This window comes from Mandrillus leucophaeus, unplaced genomic scaffold (genome assembly GCF_000951045.1).
Source record: "Mandrillus leucophaeus isolate KB7577 unplaced genomic scaffold, Mleu.le_1.0 Scaffold67, whole genome shotgun sequence".
Taxonomy (NCBI): domain Eukaryota; kingdom Metazoa; phylum Chordata; class Mammalia; order Primates; family Cercopithecidae; genus Mandrillus; species Mandrillus leucophaeus.
Genome location: NW_012107252.1, coordinates 3,845,800 through 3,863,625, shown reverse-complemented (window position 1 = coordinate 3,863,625; position 17,826 = coordinate 3,845,800). Strand labels below are relative to the sequence as shown.

The 17,826-nt window shown below is 46.4% G+C and overlaps 1 protein-coding gene across 1 annotated transcript in view; it reads right to left on the bottom strand.

The window, feature by feature from the left end:
• RNF220 (ring finger protein 220) overlaps positions 1-17,826 on the bottom strand; it is a 263,780-nt gene that overhangs the window by 243,195 nt on the left and 2,759 nt on the right. Inside the window, exon 2 of the mRNA XM_012001917.1 lies at positions 12,957-13,698. Within this exon, the coding sequence (XP_011857307.1) occupies positions 12,957-13,581 (625 nt within the window). The 5' untranslated portion in view covers positions 13,582-13,698. The remainder of the gene's footprint in view (positions 1-12,956; positions 13,699-17,826) is intronic.

Below are 17,826 nucleotides of genomic sequence, written 5' to 3'. Positions count from 1 at the left end.
AGCTCAGAGAAACAGAGACTTACCCAGTGTCACACGGCTAGTAAATGACAGGCCCGGAGCTTCTGACTGTGCTCTTGCCCTATCACTGAACCGTTCCTCTATTTCTAGTCATCACCTCCCACTTGTAAACGTGCCAGGAGGTGCCCAGTGTTATGGTGGATCCTGTGTGGCCCTTCAGACTATGTCCAAGTGCGTACAGCCAACTGGCAACTCTGCAAACTCAACAGAAGAACAGTGATCCTGGGTTCATTCACTTCAACAACAAATATTTATCAAGTCGGGCACTACATGAGGGGACACGCTAGATGGAGTCACATAAGGAGACAGACATGCACCCATGGGAGAGGCATAAGTAAGCAAATAGTTACAATTTAACGTGATGAGTGTTTTTAAAGGGGGAATTATGTTGGGGGGAAAAATGCCATCCCCAACTCCAGAAGCAAGGTTGACGAGAGCATCCCCTCCTGCGCAGGTACCCAAAGCCCCCTGAACCTCTCAGAGCAAGCCCCTAGTCACGGCTCACTGAATCTTCTACCTGGTGGCAGCTGCCCCTGGAAGGGTTAAAGCTTAAAGCAGAAAGCCAATCCGCAGGTGTTGGTGACTAATTCTGCCACTGAGAGATTCCTCTAACGCTCCAACTTTTATTTCTTTACAAATGAGCATTTGAAAGCTCAAGGGCTGCGGAACAGGAGAGAGGAGGCTGGCAAAACACACACACCAAACCCTCTCCAGCCCCTTCTCGGCAGAACAACAGCAGTGAGAAGATAAGCTGGCTGGAGCCCAAGGAGCACCGCAGCGCACAGTGGCCTCCTTCGCATCTGGCTAAGCACCTCCAGCCCCTCCGCTGGGCTACCTCATCATTATAATATTGCACCAAGAAGGGGAGGCCTGGGTACATACAGTCAGTTGATCAGCAATAAGAGAGGCAGAGGGAGGCAATCCGAGGAGGAGCAGTGGCAGAGGGGGAGCTGGGACAGGTGGACAGATCCTCCCCGAGACAGGAGACTGGATGAGAAAGGTACTGTTTGTGAGCAGATCCCTGGGTCTTCACCCTTCCCCTGCCTGCCCAGACTCCTCAGTGGGCTTCCATCCTCTTCCTTTCTTCACCCCCCAAGTCCTCACTCCCCTTTCTGCAAGGCCAAACACCTCGGCGAAACCTTCCCCTGAGACTTTCACCCTAGAAGAGTGATTCCTAAACCTTAAGGAGCACAAGATTCACCTGGGATGGCTGCTTGCTAAATATACAGTTTCTAAGCTGCATTCCTTATGATTGTGAATACGAAGTGTAGTGTGGGCCCTGGGAATGTGCATTATAAATAACATTCTTCACCCCACCCCCATCCCTGTCCCCATCCTCTATTACCACCACCACAAGTGATCTGAAGCAGACAGTCCTTAGATCACATTTTAGGAAAGCCAGCCTCAGGGATGACTCTCTCTTGAAATCCTAGTGCCCTTCCTGTCATTTTACACTATCATTTCTTTTTCATATATACAGTTTAGCTACTCACCTTAACCATAAGGCCGTCAAGAAGAGGAAGTATTATCTCCTACTTCTTTGATTCCCCTGCAAACAGCACCGAGCACAACGCTCTACACACAGGAGCTCAGGAAATGTTCGTGGATGTACAGCGATGATGAAGATAAGAGGCCAGGGAAGGAAAACCACAGTGGGGATGGTGGAGTCCAGAGGCCCCGGCTAGAAGGAACTGTTTTTAGCATGCCGACGTGTGCCAGGCTGGAACAACGGTTTGCTTCGCCTTCTTTTTTCCCTTCCTCAATACTCTTGGCACTACATGCCTAACCTCCCTTGTGAAAGTCAAGCCTGAGCAATGCACTTCCCAGAGGAAACTTTGCCAAGAAACTCTGCCAAGAATCCCGGGTGCTATGTGGCTCAGTTTAACGGCCAAGCGAGTACTCTAGGCCCTGAGACCTGTCACGTTTCCGGGTAGGGCAAAGGATACAGCTAAGCCTGAACTTTAGTAAAAGGATGAGGGCCCTTAATCTACCTCACTAAACATCAGCAGGGCAACGGCCCTCCTTCACTCAGCAAGTATTTCCTGAGTATCTACTCTGTGCCAAGCATCGTTCTGGGTGCTCACGGGTCCTCTGGTGGTTAAGATAGCATATGTCATCAGAAAGCATTTTTCTAGTGACATATCTTTAGAAAGTTACTTTAAAAGCGGGACCCTAGATGATGATGAGCCTCAGAGCCACATAAGCACCGAATGGACATTCTCAAGAATTCCTGGTTATGGGATGAAGCGCTATAGACATCCAAGGTCAGGTCTCAGGTCCTGGCAGGGAACAATTCTATTCTCACTTCACTGTGACCAATCCTTGGCAGTTCTGGAGTTCTTTCTTCCACTCTCAGATACTATAGTTTGTCCAAAAAAGCAAACTGCTACTCCTAGCTCCTTTGAATAAACAACTCCTTCTTGATTTTCAGTTATCAGCTTAAAGGTCACTTGCTCCAGAAAGCTATCCCTGACTCTTACACAAGATTAGATGCTCCAACATCTAAGTCTCATGGCATGTTATATTTACCCTATGATGCAGTTTTCGCAGCATCCTGCAATTGCTAACTAAACTTTGAAGTCCAGTAAGGCAGGGACTATAATCTGTCTTGCGCATCAGTCTATTCCCAGTACCCAGCATGGTGCCTGGAACAATGTAGGCATGCAGTAAATACAGCTGAATGATTCAACGAACTAATGACTGCATCATATTTGACCAATGAGACGGCAACTGAGTCATGTCTCACATACTCTGCCACAGTTTTATCCACTGCCACCAACAAATAGCTAAGATGAAGCAGTACTATTCCTTCTGTGGGACCAGTATCTTAAGGAGGTAAAACTGGGGCTCACAGCGACACCCCAATACAAACTCCAGTAGGCACTTCTTATGGGATCAAAGATGGATTCAATACTACAGAGTCAATATAGTGTCATCAAGAGCCTGAGAGCTATTCTGGCCATGAGCCACAGACTTGGTTTCTCACAAGTCACTCAGCTTCTCACAGGGTCAGCTTTCTCATGAAGAGGACAGTAGGCACTTTAGCAGCAGGTACTCTCTTTAAATAAAGAAGAAATGACAATAAAGATCTCCCCACACCATGATGGTAAGTTGGAAGAAGGAGGCAGCATTTGCAGTGAAGCCTTGCTGTGGTTAGGAAAGGGTTAAACCCATGTCTGGGTTCTTTTCCCCGTAAATCAGCCTTGACTGCTGCTCGGTCTGAATGAAGCCCCACCAGGTTGGCCTGTCAGGAAGGAAGCCCATGCGTCCAGACTTTTGTTGTTCTAAGGATTTTTTTTTTTAATTTTACTGCTCAGGAAGGAAGCTGAAGCCTAGGCCCTAACTGCAGTCCTGCTGATTCCTCAGCCGAGCATGCACCACTGCCCTTACCGCTCCAGCTACCTCTCAGGCTCCGCTCCTTTTCTAGAATTCCTTCTGAACCATGATTTTGGCATTTGGACCTAAATCCCAGACTTTCCCCTTTTTTAAGAACCAAAAATTAAGAACATTCAGCATTTCCCTTCCTACCTAGCACACACCTTTGTGACCATATGTGGGAAAGGCTGAGGACAGACAGGGAGCAGAATTGGGTGCTCCATGACCTTCAGAGACACTTTACTTCGAAAGGCGAGTTGAACACTTCCTTTAAATGGAGCCATGAAGGAGTTGATAGAGACTGAGGTATCAGATGACTGGCCTCCAACAGCTATTTCTGCTACAAACATGTGTGGGCATGAGGCTCTTCAAACATGAGCTACTCTATTTAAATAACAGACTCAAATCCGAAGTCCTCAGGCACAGGGTCAGTCTTCCCCACTCCCATCCTTCTACTCCCCACCTCTCCCACTGACATGCAGAGTCATTCTCTGGTATTCCCAAGTCCCATGGGGCTTTTTTTCTACAAAGAGAAAAACACTGAGTTTATCTGTGCCTTCAGGGTAATGGACAGCCCTCTTTTACTCCTAGGAGAATGCACACAGACACTATGCCCCGCCCAACCCTGCCCTCCCCTTCCCCCTGCTAATCCCTCCCCAGGCAGCACCCCCATCTCAGTCCTGCTGCTGTATTTCTCTTCTGACCTACAAGGCCCCTTCAAGCCCTGTCCTAAGCCTCCCCCAAGCAGAAACAATCCATCATGCTGTGGGACTGTGACACACACAGATGGGGGAAGGTTCACAGATCTGTCTCACATAGGCAAGAGGGTAAAAGTGTCTGTATAACTTAAAATCTAAGGACACACGAGAAACCCAGGGATTGTGAATTCAAATACTAGTCAAATACTATTACAGCAAATCTCATTACATGTAGTCCGAATCTCTATCACACACAAATTCTAATAACCCATTGAGTTCAAACAATATCCAGTAATATAAAATCTCAGAATAAGAAAATACCGTGATATTTGGCTTTTTTAACCCAGGCCACTGCCTAGATATCCAACCCTAGTCAAGTCCTCTCCCGACTCCCAGACTCAGTTTCTCTAACTCGACTACTACCTTGCTTCTAAATAAAACAAGGGAGAAAGAGGTCAGGAGGACACCAGGGCTAATCCTGGTGGATGGATAATAATGAAGGGAGGAGAAGTAGCTGGCCATCACAGAAATGGGCTTTCGAGCCTTTCTCCCTCCCTCTTTCCACATTGCCATGAGGCATGAGTATGTGAAAGGACCCTACATACATTGCTAGTTGTTAATGACCCTGTGTTTGGCTATATCAGTGCTTGTAACAAGCAAGGTTATACCACCAGATTGTCTTTGAAATAATAATAGTAACTAAGTATCGAACACTTAGTATGTGTGAGAAACTGTTCTAAGCATTATCTGTGTATTTAATCTCATTAGTCCTTCCCAACAACCCTTTAGGTTTGTGTAATTCCCATTTTGCAGGTGAGAATACTGAGGCCCAGAGAGATTAGGTAACCTGCCTGGTATCAGAAAGCAAGTAAGCTAACAGGTCAGGACTTAACTCCAGAGGCCAAACTCATAATGACTATGTTATACTGCCTCCCCAACTTTGATCTGAAACACCTTCAAGTTGAGGCTCAAAGGGGCAAATGTAGCTTTTATTCCTCTAACAGGTATTTATTATGCTAGGCCACTCTGACTTGCTTTAAATCAAACCCCCAGAAGCAAGGTCAAATGAGAGCAATATAGGATTAGCTGGCACCTCAATGGGAATCATATACCTGAAAATAAAGTGAAGGCCTCTCCAGGGCTGGCCCTTGCCGCTTTCCTACAGCTTTCTGTCTCTGCAGCACTAAGATGGATGTAAAGCCATAAGTCTAGTCTGCGAATGAATTTCGGTGGAAAAAGACGACTCTTGCCTGGTAAGTCACACTCAAACTTACTGGGCTTGATTTCTCATAAGACTGTACAAAAGGTTCCTTCTTCACTCACATAGCTCCAGATTTTCCTAAAGCTTCAGATCTGTTAACAGAATGTACTGGACACAGCACCATGTCTCCCCACCAAAAGCACAACTTTGATTTCTTCTAGGTCGTCTTCAACCAGAACGCATTCCACAGAGAAAACTGACAGCCACATACCCGAATTGCCAGATGGTTACATGTGTCTACAAAACCTCCACATCATTGACTGTTTCCAACTTCGGCCAGGATCTAGGTAGAAACTTTTTTCTAAAATACACACCAAAAGCAGATCTGTATGTGTGAACTCCACGATAGGGGATGTAATGTTGTGGGAAAACATTTGGAGAGGGGATAGACTCCAATCTTACGTTTCTAAGGGTTGGGAGAAATAAGCAGATTTAAATTTTTGTTAAGTTATAAACAATTTTGTATTAACAGTACCCCAAGTAATAAAATAAGTCTATATTTGAGAAAGGTTATTTCGCAAACTCTTGGAAAACACCCTCCCTACCTTTGTAATCATGACACCTCAAGGCATAAATAAGTCCTTCCTTTATTTCCTCAAACCTCTATGCCTTTGGGATAGCACAGTCCTACACATACTGTTCTGTGCAATGCTGAAGAGTGGTAAGATAATGAAAACTTAAAAGTAAAAACTAGATTATAATCACCACCATTAAGGTATTCAATATGTAATGAACACTAAACCCCTTTATATGATTGGTACCTGGCAAAAAATAGTAATTTTTTTAAACACTAAAACTAAAGTAGTGTGATTAAGATAACAGAAAGGTCTGATCCATTGGGTAAGGCTGGAAGATGATAAATTCCTTCTGCTTACTTAGCATCTACCAGGTGTTCTGATTCATACCACAGCCTATGATTTCTCCAGGCCCAACATGTAGTCCCAGTCCAGGATCTTTTCCTGGAAAAGGAGTAAGAAAGTTCTTTCGCAGAAGATTCTCCTTCTTGCTGCAAAGAAAGAGATACTTACAAATTCCTACCGTGTAGCACACATGTGAAGTTACATGTGGATAGCAACACATTCTGTTCAACCATAGACGCCACAATTTAAATGACACTTAAAAAAAATTTTTAAAGGCATTTTGGCTGATATATAGCAATAAATTATCCTTCAGTCTGCAGTTCACCTCTCTTTAAGACGGGATAAAACGGTGCTGGGAAATGCTGTTAAACTCTTAGGAGCAAATATGCAAGTCCAAACAATATTGCTATTTTGGTGTTTAAAAATACTGTGGATTTTACAATGAAATGTACCATCACTCCAAATCTCAAGTATTTATAAAGAGCACGTCCCAACGTGTGCTTTGATATTTATTAACCACATAGATGTGGTTAATAAGTGGTTAATAAGAGTTAAAAATAAGAAAAACTATTATAAAAATATAACTCTATTAAATATGTTGTCACTCCAAATCTCAATTATTTACAAAGAATACATTTCAATGTGTGCTAACATTTATTAACCAGATGGATATAGTTAATAAGGGTTAAAAATAAGAAAACCAATATAAAAGTATAATTCTATTTTCCAGTTTCCTCTTCCCTGCCTAATGAGGAAAGGGGATGGGGAGGGACAGCAACTTTTGTTATTTGGATACAATGTGTGTTTTTTTTTTGTTTTCAAACAAAAAAGGGCCACAAAATAATCAACCTGGGGCCGCTGACCGGAAGGCAGCCCCGGAAAACTTCCCGTGGGAAGAGTTCCAGAAATTGCCCGGACTTTAACAAGTCCCGCTGTGCTGGCTGCGAGCCTCAGACCGTCAGAGGCCACCGCGACTCGCCTTGCCCGAATGCCAGCAATCCCGCCGAAGCACGGAGCCCTGGACTTAGGAAACATTCCCCGGTACATTTTTACAGATTTGAAAAGCAGGAAGGGAAAAACATTTCGAGCCGAAAGGAGAAATCTCAGAGTCCTGGGGGCACCGAGGGGCCAGCGAGGTCCCCAGGCGCTGTACACACGTCCAACCTCCCTCCTCCACGCGCCCTGCTCCCCCACCCTCTTCCCATCCCTCCTCCCCCAGGCAGAACCCTCCCCACGCAGTGGCCATCCCCACGCCCGCGCTGTGTCCCCTTCACGCCCCGTGCACCCACTAGCGCCTCCTGCGCGCTCCCATGCACCCCGACGTCGCGTGGGCGCCCCCCCTTATCCCTCACCCCGGTCCCCACTCTCTTCTGCTCAGACGGCGTAGAGGAAGCCGATCGGGGACTGGGTTCTTAGTGCGACTTGGGGGCGCGGGGACGTGGAGGGCGAGGCGGGGCAGGGCGGGGGGCGCGACGGGCTCTCGTGTGTGCGGCCGCGGGCTGGGCGCTCCCGGTTCTCCAGGCGGCGCGCGGAGTCCTCCCGCGGCCTCCAAGTGCGGCAGAACGACGGCGAGATCACCAACATTTCTGAAACCACTTGCGAGCTGCCTCTGTGGCGGAGGCTGGGGGGTCCCTTGCAAGTGAGCGAACAGGGCCCCCTTCGTGGCCTGGTCTCCCCGGGGCCCGTTCTCGAGCCTCTCCGCGCCCCCTCCCCCAGACGATCAATTACCAGCCACCCTTCTGCCGGGAGCGGCGAGGGGCTGGCGGGCGGCCGCGAGGAAACGGCAGCCCGGATCACTTCTGCATGACAATTGATGGGAGGGAGGGCGCGGGGCGAGGAGGGAGGACGGCTGCGGTGTCCGTTTTCTCACCATGGTGATTAGGCATTCCGGCCGTAAGAGGAGGCAGCCGCCGCACAGAGCGGCGCGGCGTGGAGCGAGGGCAGGGGAAGAGCGGGAGCACAGCTAGAGCGAGCCCAGCCGCCGGGCGAGCGGCGCGCCGAGCCAAGCCAAGCCAGGCCAGATGGCTCTGCAGCCATCAGGGACCGCTCCCGTCCAGCCCGGCTCCACTTTAGCTGTGCAAACATTTCTTTATCCCAACAAGACAATTAAACCCAGCAGCATGAAAAAGAGTCTCCATGACTGTGTGGGGAGTGAACAACCAGAAACAACCACACACATCACAGGAGTTCTTGCCCCGGGGGAGTGGGGGAGAACCCGGGAGCAGCTGAGGGAGAGTCAGGCTAGGTCTGGGCAGTCAGGACAGAGGGAAGCATCTGACCCAGCTCTTCTGGCGATTTGCTGGCCCTTTCCCAGTGGTCATCTGTCCCAGCTGCAACCCAGAGGTGCAGCCTGGCCACCTGGCATGCCCCAAACATTCTCCCTAGCAAGAGCAACTCTCCTAAAAGCCCAGAGTGCAGTCCCTGCCCACTCCACTCCCAGAGCCCTTAGAAAGTATCCCCCTCACCCCAGCCCTCCCCATTCCAGGCTGCCTTTGGCCTAGATGGGCTCAGCTGATTTGACTGTTAGAACACAGGGTCTTCAATGATACACGCCTTTATAAAGACACAGAGTACAAAATACCATCTCCTACTCAGGGCTTTTGGGACCCAAGAATGGCTGCCCAAGTACATCAAAGATGAGAGCAAAGCGGAACATCCAGGAGCTGCTGTGAGCCATCAGGTTTCCTGCCTCCCTGTGACTCTGCCTGACCACAGTGAAGGGCAAGGAAAGAGGGCAAAGTCAAGCCACTTATGGTCAGTGCCCAGTGTCTATCCCTGGGGTAAAGCCAGAAGGCAGGGCCAGTCACCGCTCCACGTGGGCAGTTCTGGGCCCTCTCGGCCCTGTGGTGAGCATGTATACTTTGCCAGCTCCAATCTGGGCTGAGTGGATAGGCTGGCAGGCTGGCCAAAGGCTGTGTCACACAGGCAGGAATCTGGGCACAGGGGCAGCCTGAAGAGAACCATCAGGAAATGCACACGACAGGAGTCAGAATACTAAGGGGGTAATAAATGTACAGATTCTAACACAAGACAGCAGACAATACTTATCTTCCCTTTTGTTGTAAAGTTTCCTTAATGAGGAAATGTTTATTTTAAAGGCCCTGGGAAACATCGCTGTAGACACTTCATATGTAAGGCACACGTGAACTATTTGTAATTGGTCCATAAATTTTAGCATTATTTACCTGGACAACGAGCCTTGGGGACTGGTTCAGGGAGTGACAATAAACAGGAGTTACCTCAGTCCCCTTCCTGGGGAATTACGCATCCTCCATGAATGGCTTCTCACAAAACGCTTCTCCCATTTTCCGGGGCAAGTCAGTCAGTCCTGTAGAGTAAAGACTGCTTGTTTCCCGTAGAGCCCAACACCTCCCTCAGGAATCACCTGTGAAGCCAGGTGGATGGACAGGCGAGCAAACCAGAATCACCTACCAGGAAAGATGATGTTTGACCCAAAAAGCTATATTTCTGTCTACAAAAATGCGTGTTTAATCACAAAAGAAATCCTGCCTACCACTACCCAGATTTAAGAAAGAACATGTGTGCATTACACCATGTCTGCAGGCCTCTCTTTCCAGTGGGCTCGCAAGTGGACATATCTGCATATTGATACAGTGTGTGAGCAGGGGGTGGCTGCAACAGTAAAAACTGTCAGTGTTTCCATTATACAACTGATTTCTTAATGACCTAAAACTCAGTCATAAAAACTTCTGCTCTAAGTAAAGGACACACATCCCCATTCTCACCCCCCACCCCCACCCACCAACAAAACTCTAAAGCTAAATGCTTACTTTGGAGTTTGACTGCTGCATTTAATTAAAATGTTTAAAAAATATTTTATGAAAAGGTATTTACATGAAGAGAACTGAAAAACGAGTCAACCAAATCAGCAATTAACTCTAAATTTTAAGAATAAATATATATACATACATACACATATATGTGTGTGTGTATATATTAACCATATATGGTTAATTTGGGCAATCTGGCAAAAGCACTGTGTCCTATCACGCTGCTCATCTGAACACTTTTTATCCTCTGTCTTTTCATATCCCCATCCCCCGTCACTGCCCCCATCTGCCCCTGAAGCTCTCTCTCCCTTTGGAAGCAGTCTTGTATACTGTCACTCGATTATCTGAGAAATATTACTTATTTCAAAACGGTTCTGTAGGGAGGACCTGAAAGGCATCTAGTGGGAATAATCAGGCCTTCTAACGGCCCTTAAATATGTATTTACATAAAGCAGACCATAAATATTCCGACACACGTCGGCATATGACAGGAGCCAAGAAAGCTGCTGCAGACTTTGTCTTAGTGCCTCTTCAACCCTTCCTTACAGAAAAATACTTCTCCTGCCTTCCAAAAATTCGCAATCAAAAGCACAAATGCTATCCAGTGTGACCCAGTGAGGGATGTGCTAACCACCTAAGGTAAGGAAGGGAGGAAAGAGCACAAATCCAGGGTGACCACAGGGTAGCACAGCCTCCTTTTCACTTTGCACCTCTGTTTCTTATTAAAGATTAGTCACAAATGCAACTCTGGATAATAACGTGGGTATACAAACACCCTCCCCTCACAGACACTCCTATAGGTTTTATGCTTGTGTACAAGAAAAAAAGGAGAACACAAGGTACTCTATAAGGGAAGAATATTTTAAATGAATAAAAGAAGAAAAGGACTCCAATTTCTATAACACTACATTGGAAATAAAGAAGTTTCCCCACCCTTCTGATCAGAATCTCATTAATTTCAAGGTCAGAATTCCATTTCACTTTGGGAGACAGACTCATTTAATTTTTCTCCACCCAGGCGTATTCCTGTGTGAGGGATCCATCTCCATGGGGGATGCCACCACCACACAATGCAAACCAGGCAAACAGAAGAGTTATGGCTTTGACACTCAGAGAGGAATGGATATCCACGTCTATGAGTTCTGACTTGACTAACAAGCTTCCTCCTGCTCTGGAGTCTGATACAGGTTTGGGCTAAAAAGATAGAAAAATGGAGACAAGCTGGATCTGTTAGGTAAGAAGAGAGGGATCTCAATCTCCAGATGTTACTTTGAGGCATATTAGTTATGAGAGGATTTAATTTTCAACTTGTATTTGGAGGAAAAAAAGGGGGTAGAACCTGTTATACCCTAACACAAGGCAGTTTTAGCTGGAGGTCACATTACAACTAGCCTTGATAACTTGCACATCACCGGACAAGCAAAAACTAAAATAAAATAAAATAAAATTGACCAACACAATGCCGATACCTGTTCAGCAGGTATATCCAAGAAGCAGGATCACAAGACACACAAGTCAACAGAAAGTGAAAAGGTGAAAGAGAGCCAAAGCCAAAGGGAGAGGACAACGCTAGCAGTGGTGCTGTCAGCCAGCAGCCTTCTCCCTTAAGTGGGGAGGTCTCCAGCTTACAGACGCTGACATAAAAGACACACTTGCAACATATTTCAAAACCAAAGAGCGATGGATTTACAAGGCAGGTTGATTTTATGATGACTTTTATTGAAAAGGTACGCTGGGTTTAGGCAGATGCCTTTTAGCGCAGGAAAGTTAACACAGTGCCTAATTCAAGGAGACAGCCTGAGGAAGCAGTGGCGACAGGGGAGAGAGCTGCAATGTCTCTATTACTCTCCTCGGCATCATAAAGAGGAGGGAAAAAATGGTATTCGTGTTGGTGGTTATAGAGAGGACGGGAGCATGAAAAAATAGAGAAAAGGGGAAGGCAAACCTCAGATGTAGTTTTCTTAAGAAAATAAAATGAAGCAAATCTGAGAACAAAGGGTTGGGTGGAAAAAACACCCTCAGTTCATAAATTCTCACCAGGCTTGAAGAAAACTGCTCTGTCTACCCACAGCCCAAAAGCTTCAAAACACAATTATTTTCTGATTATATTAGAGCAAAAGATTGCAGGGTTCAGCACTCCTAGTCTACAAGTTCCAAATAAAGGTTTAGTTCCAGCTATGAGTAAGTGTAGCCAGAGCCCAACAAGGCACTTGGAGAACATGAGAAAAAACTGTTTCATAAGCAGAAATTAATAATAGTTGTGAACATCAAATATGGAGCAGTCCCACAGGTCAACCGTGTCTAGTCCTAAAAGTGAGCCCCAGGATAAGCATCCAGCAAACCTGTGAAATCCCAAGAGAAGTCGGCTTTCTAGCCTTGCGATCGCAAGGAAAACACAGCTGTTTGAAATGCTTTATGGTGATTGACGACACCTTTGTCCTTCTCTGAAAAATAGCCTGATGTGGACAAGGGCTGAGAGTTGTGAAAATAGAATCACGTGGAGTCTGCTGGATGTGATACAATGGAAAAGCTAAAAAATAACACTAAGATCAGACAAACATAATGAGGACAGCAAAGAGAGGAGGGGTGGACATGTTTCTTTAGGCCCCCCAAATTCCCTAGGAGCCGACACTTCTTAATGAAATGACATTCACTTCACTACATCAGTGGTACCCCTCTTCGCTCCAGTCCTCAGAGAATAAGCCCACCATGACCCGGAGAGAAAGGCTGTGCTGGGGCCAACTTGCCTCTGGCTACTTTCAGAAAAACACTTCAAGAACTATCAGTGCTCACTGATAAGAGACAAGCAAAGGTTAGCACTCCACAGCTAGCGAAAGGGAAGTAGTTGGCCCTTCCCGCTACTAGGAGCATGCAAAACGCCACCGACCTGTTGAACATCACAGTGAGGCAGGGCTTACTGGGGGTACGGGAGGGCTCGAACCAAAGTACTTACATCTGTCATTCCGATCCTCTGGGCTAGATGATGCTTCCCGATCAGAAATGAGGCCAGAGACAGCAAAAATCTTCTTCCCAGTGTCATCAACCTTTAGTGAACCGGGGGAGCTAGATGGCAGCTGTGTCCCAAAGTCATATTCCTTGCCATCTGCATCTGAGAAGCGTAAGTGGGGAGATTCTGTGTCATGGCAGTTCTTAAGTCGCTTGGCCGGCGTAAAGGCTGACTGATAGCTCTCCCGGTCCTCGGTGGAGGCAAAGGGCCGGAAAGCCCCCACACCACTATGATTCAGCATACTGATTGGGGTGCAATCTAGATTTGGGGGAGCAAATTGAGGATGGAGGTGTAGTAGAGAAGGGGGGAAATCACGATTGGCAAAAGTGCCTGGCACCCCACCTTGCCGATGGTACATAGAGGCAAAGGTATAGGAACCGTTGGTGAAAGGAATATGCACGTCCTTGTCAACTGAGACAGGTACACCAAAGGGTCGTGGCTGCTGACAAGGGATGGAAGCATCACGGCTGGCCTCAGCCGTGGATGCCAGGACCATCAGTGCTGGGGATGCCAGAGGGTTGGGAAGGTAGGATGAGTTCTCCATCTTGAAGGCTGCCCGGTGTAAGTCCATCGGAGTCTCTTTCTGTGGCCGGCGTTACACAAGAAGCAGTCTTCCCTGGGAGGGAGGCCAAGCGGCACCTTGGGTCAGGGCAGGGAATATTACTGGGGAATCATTCCCTTCTAAGACCTGTAGAAACAGCAAAGAGAAAAAAAGAAGGGGGAGGAAAGTCAGGGGGAGGAAAAAAAGGGAAACCCCCAAGTGATCGAAACACCATCCTTCTGGCTTACAGATGCTCGGGCAAGAGACACCACAGGCTTTAGGAGCCAGTGGGCAGCAGCATCAGACCATTTTCATTCAGGAAAATCAATAGACAACTTACTGTGATGTACGCGTAGCTGACTTTGGTCCCTACACGTTCCGGGTGAAATGCGCCTGAGCCCAGCAAAGAAAAAAATATCATAAAACCTCCAAATACGATATTCCCTGAACAAATGAGCTTTGGAAGGCCAAGCCATCCAGTAGATTAAGTGGGGGTCTATGTTTTAAAGTGCTTCCACCTGCATCCACAGGCCACTCATGGCAGGCCTGATGTTCAGAGACCACATTCTACGTATACGATTCCCCACATATGCATCCTCTCTTCATCTCCCCTAACAACTCCCTGATACTGAAATATCCCTAATTTCAAGTTCATCCAGACCAGAGGCACTTGTACATATTAGTACAAAGTATACACATGGATAAATGATACACATTGGCACATACATACACACACACACACATCTTCATGTATCATCTAAGACTGTTTCCAGAAAAAAGTGCTATGTGAACAAACAGCATTAACATTTATTTTGATGCACACCCCTCTCTAATCACATGGGCTTTCTATTTCTCTTTTCTGAGAAGGAACAAAACCTTCATCAATAAAATGCCTGGCGTCTCTGACAATATTTAAAACCATAATGGGTGCCTTTGGCATACGCTCTCTAGAAGCGTCTGTCTTCTAAGGGCAGCAAAGAACGGATCGGTAATTTTAGTTACTAATGCACTCACTCTTAAGTAGATTTGTAAACTGCCTTGGATTTGCCATTAACATTTAGAACAAAATGTTAACAAAATTTCTGACTTATTTTGCTCTGCTTATTGGCCCAGTCAGAGCTGATGTCCAATAAAGGCCCTCGGAACAAATTGGAGTTCGGAGAGACTTCTTTCAGTTTCCCTTGTAAATTTAGGTTGTACATTTTCATAGTCGCTGGTTCCATTCCAAAGTGTATTTTGAGTGGGGGCTGGGAGAAGGGCTATATATCAAAAGCCAGGACAACATAAAGACGAATACCAGGACTTATTAGCATCAAAAATATACATGAAATAGAAACTTAATGAAACTCAAAGCATAACCAAAAATCACCGTCTGCTACAAATTACAGCCTTTAAATGGAGAGTCATATCAGAAATAAAATCTACCTCCTTCCTTTTAAAAAGCCCACCTGGAGTATCTTTGGTATTCCCTCAAATAGAGAAACCTCAGTTAAACGGTAGATGAATCCTCCTGGCTTAATGCAGTGCAAAGAGAGTATTTCCTTCTCCCATCCTGTAGCAGACGTGTCAATGACTGTTATTAATTGGGAAGATGAGTGGACACCATCAGACTGCTTCCTCATTTGGCATCTTTCCTTATAGACATCATTGCTAAATTACCAGATTATGTATCTCACATTAACGGATTTTTCTCTCTTCCAAATTTTAAATAACTTTCCTGTCAAGTTATAGCAGTGCAGGGAATGATCTGCCAAGGACAGCCAGTTAGCCTGACAAGTCTGGGAATCCTGTTCTTGGCTGTTTTCTAGTCAGATTAATGGTCACACAACATGGACGCTCTGAAAGTGGGTCTAGGGCTGTTCCAAGAGTTCCAAGCAGCTCTTCACAACAGAAATAGCTACTTGTCTATCAACAAGCAATATTATATGAGGCAAACTGGAGAAAAGGACAAACATAACACACTGAGTGTGAAGGGAGGAATGTTTCCCCCTCACAATACGACCTCCCCCGGCCCCAGGATTCACTTGCTATTTTTACTTCCTAGATCACCTCATTATCTTAAATGAGTTTCATAAATTAGGAATCTGGTGACAGCACCGGACACTCCAACAGAACCCGGTGAATCACTCAACCCTGGTTATTCATTTGAAAACTTCATTACACTGAAAATAAATCAACAATATTTTTCCAGGCCACATCTCTCTTACTCCACTGCGTGGGCGTGTTGGTCTCCATGGGGGAGGGGGAGTGCTTTTTTCTTTTCCCTTTTCTTTCTTACCCTCTCCTCACATTAACAACTTGTATAGATGAGGCTTCAGCCGACCACAGTCATTATGAAAATCTATAGTTAATACACTCCCAATGTCAAAATGTCATGGGTTTAAACACAGAACCCAAAATAAGAAAACTAACTGACCCTCTTAATTAAAAAAATATGGATTGTAAGATAATCAGCTTGATGGAGCATTTGGTTGACTGTGAAGAACTGGGCAAAGGGAAAGTAAGTAACTGTTACTTTTCTGACTCTATGCTGATTTTTTTTAATTTAGCACTTCGTGCAAATCCAGATTAAAATAACTCCAGCTATTGATCCGAGCAGTGGAATTGACATTAATTTTAGTTCACTTCTCACTTTGCAAAGGGATCAATAGGAAGTAATAACAGCTGACATCCCCGCTGAAAGGAGGAGAAAGAAGGGCTGAAGACAGAAATCGAAAAGCAACCAAATAAATCATCAGCTACTTTTCCACGGCATCAGACAAACTCCAAACAGATTGCAAAAAGTCTTTGTTGAATTAACTAAACAAGGAGGAGGGATCAATCCACGAAGCTAAATAAATTGTCTGGCAGGCAGTGAGGCTGGACGGAGGGACCAACAAATATTGAGTTAAAAAAATTTCAAATCCTTGACGTGATGGGTTTGGTTCAGTTCCGTATCTGTGGGAGTTTGTTTGTTTCTTAAATCACACTCCCGATCCTGCTTTAAAGTGATTACAAAACGCCAGCTATCTGAATAATTAGTGAGATTACTAATTGCGTGGTTAAACATGCCAGAACCAAGACAAATGAAACGAAGACGCCCGCGTTTGGAACGTGAAAATGTCTGAGGCTGGGCTGATGCGCAGCGCTCCGCGCTCTGCGGAGCGAACTAGCCACTTTCGCACAGAAAAACCGAAAGCCCAAGACAAAGTCTCAGAGAGTAGGTAATCTCCCATCCCATCCTCTGCCCATCCCGGTCCAGGGTCTGGGCTTCCTGACCTGCGCCCGGGATCGGCGTAGAAGGAAGCGGTGACTGCTGCCGCTGCCTCTGCCGTAGCTGAGAGCCAAACCCATTTGCAAATGACTGCCACAAAGAAAGCTGCAAAGGGCTCTTTCCCGGAGCCGAGCTCAGGGCGCCCACCAAACTATGGCTCTGCTGGCAATTAAAATGCACACACAACACTCCTCTGCTTATTACAACAGGTGACATTTTTGTGGTCTCTGAACCGTTTCCAAAAGCCAGGAATTAAAATAATAGAACAAATTAAACGATATTTTTCCTTTGCATAAATAAACTTTTAAAAAATTAACAGGGAACTTAAAAAGCAAAGAACAATGGGAAATGAGGCAGAGTAGTGGGGGGTTGTTAAGAACGCAGGGAAGAATTTTTTTTTTTTTTAAGTTCACAGACTTCGCTTGAAGAGAATTCCCGCACACCAAATGCCCAGGGGGTATTTGGAAACACCGCTCTAACAGAAATTTTACCACCATATGCGACAGCTCAGGGAACATAAGGCCAACACAGTTCCCGGGCTAGGGCCGACGCCTGTGCTTCAGGCACGGCCGGGTATCGGTCCCAGATTTGGACCCGGATTCAGGCCCAGCTTGGCCAACGGGTGCGAATCCGAGACAGCCCGGGCCAGTCCGAGAGTGCGGGATCGCTGGGATATGGGCTTAGCGAGAGGGTGCATTATTCAGGTCGGAAGAGTCCCGACTGGGAAAAAATCAACTCTTTCAGGAGAAACGGGGGAAGAGAGGTGAAGGCGAAACCTACATAAACTTGGGGCCAACGCGGAGCCAAGCCCACTACTCTTTGGCCTGACCTCTCCCTCCGGCTCTCGGTTGCCTTTGTATATAGAATACTCTAGGTCCCAACAACCTCTGCACGAAACGATCTGCGCCTAACTTTGGGCAACCAAGGCGCCAGTCCGGGAAGAACCGACACGTGCAAGGGCCCCCGGTCCGCAGCCGCGCGGGGCCCGCGGGGCAGGGACTCAGAGCTGCCAGCCTTCGACC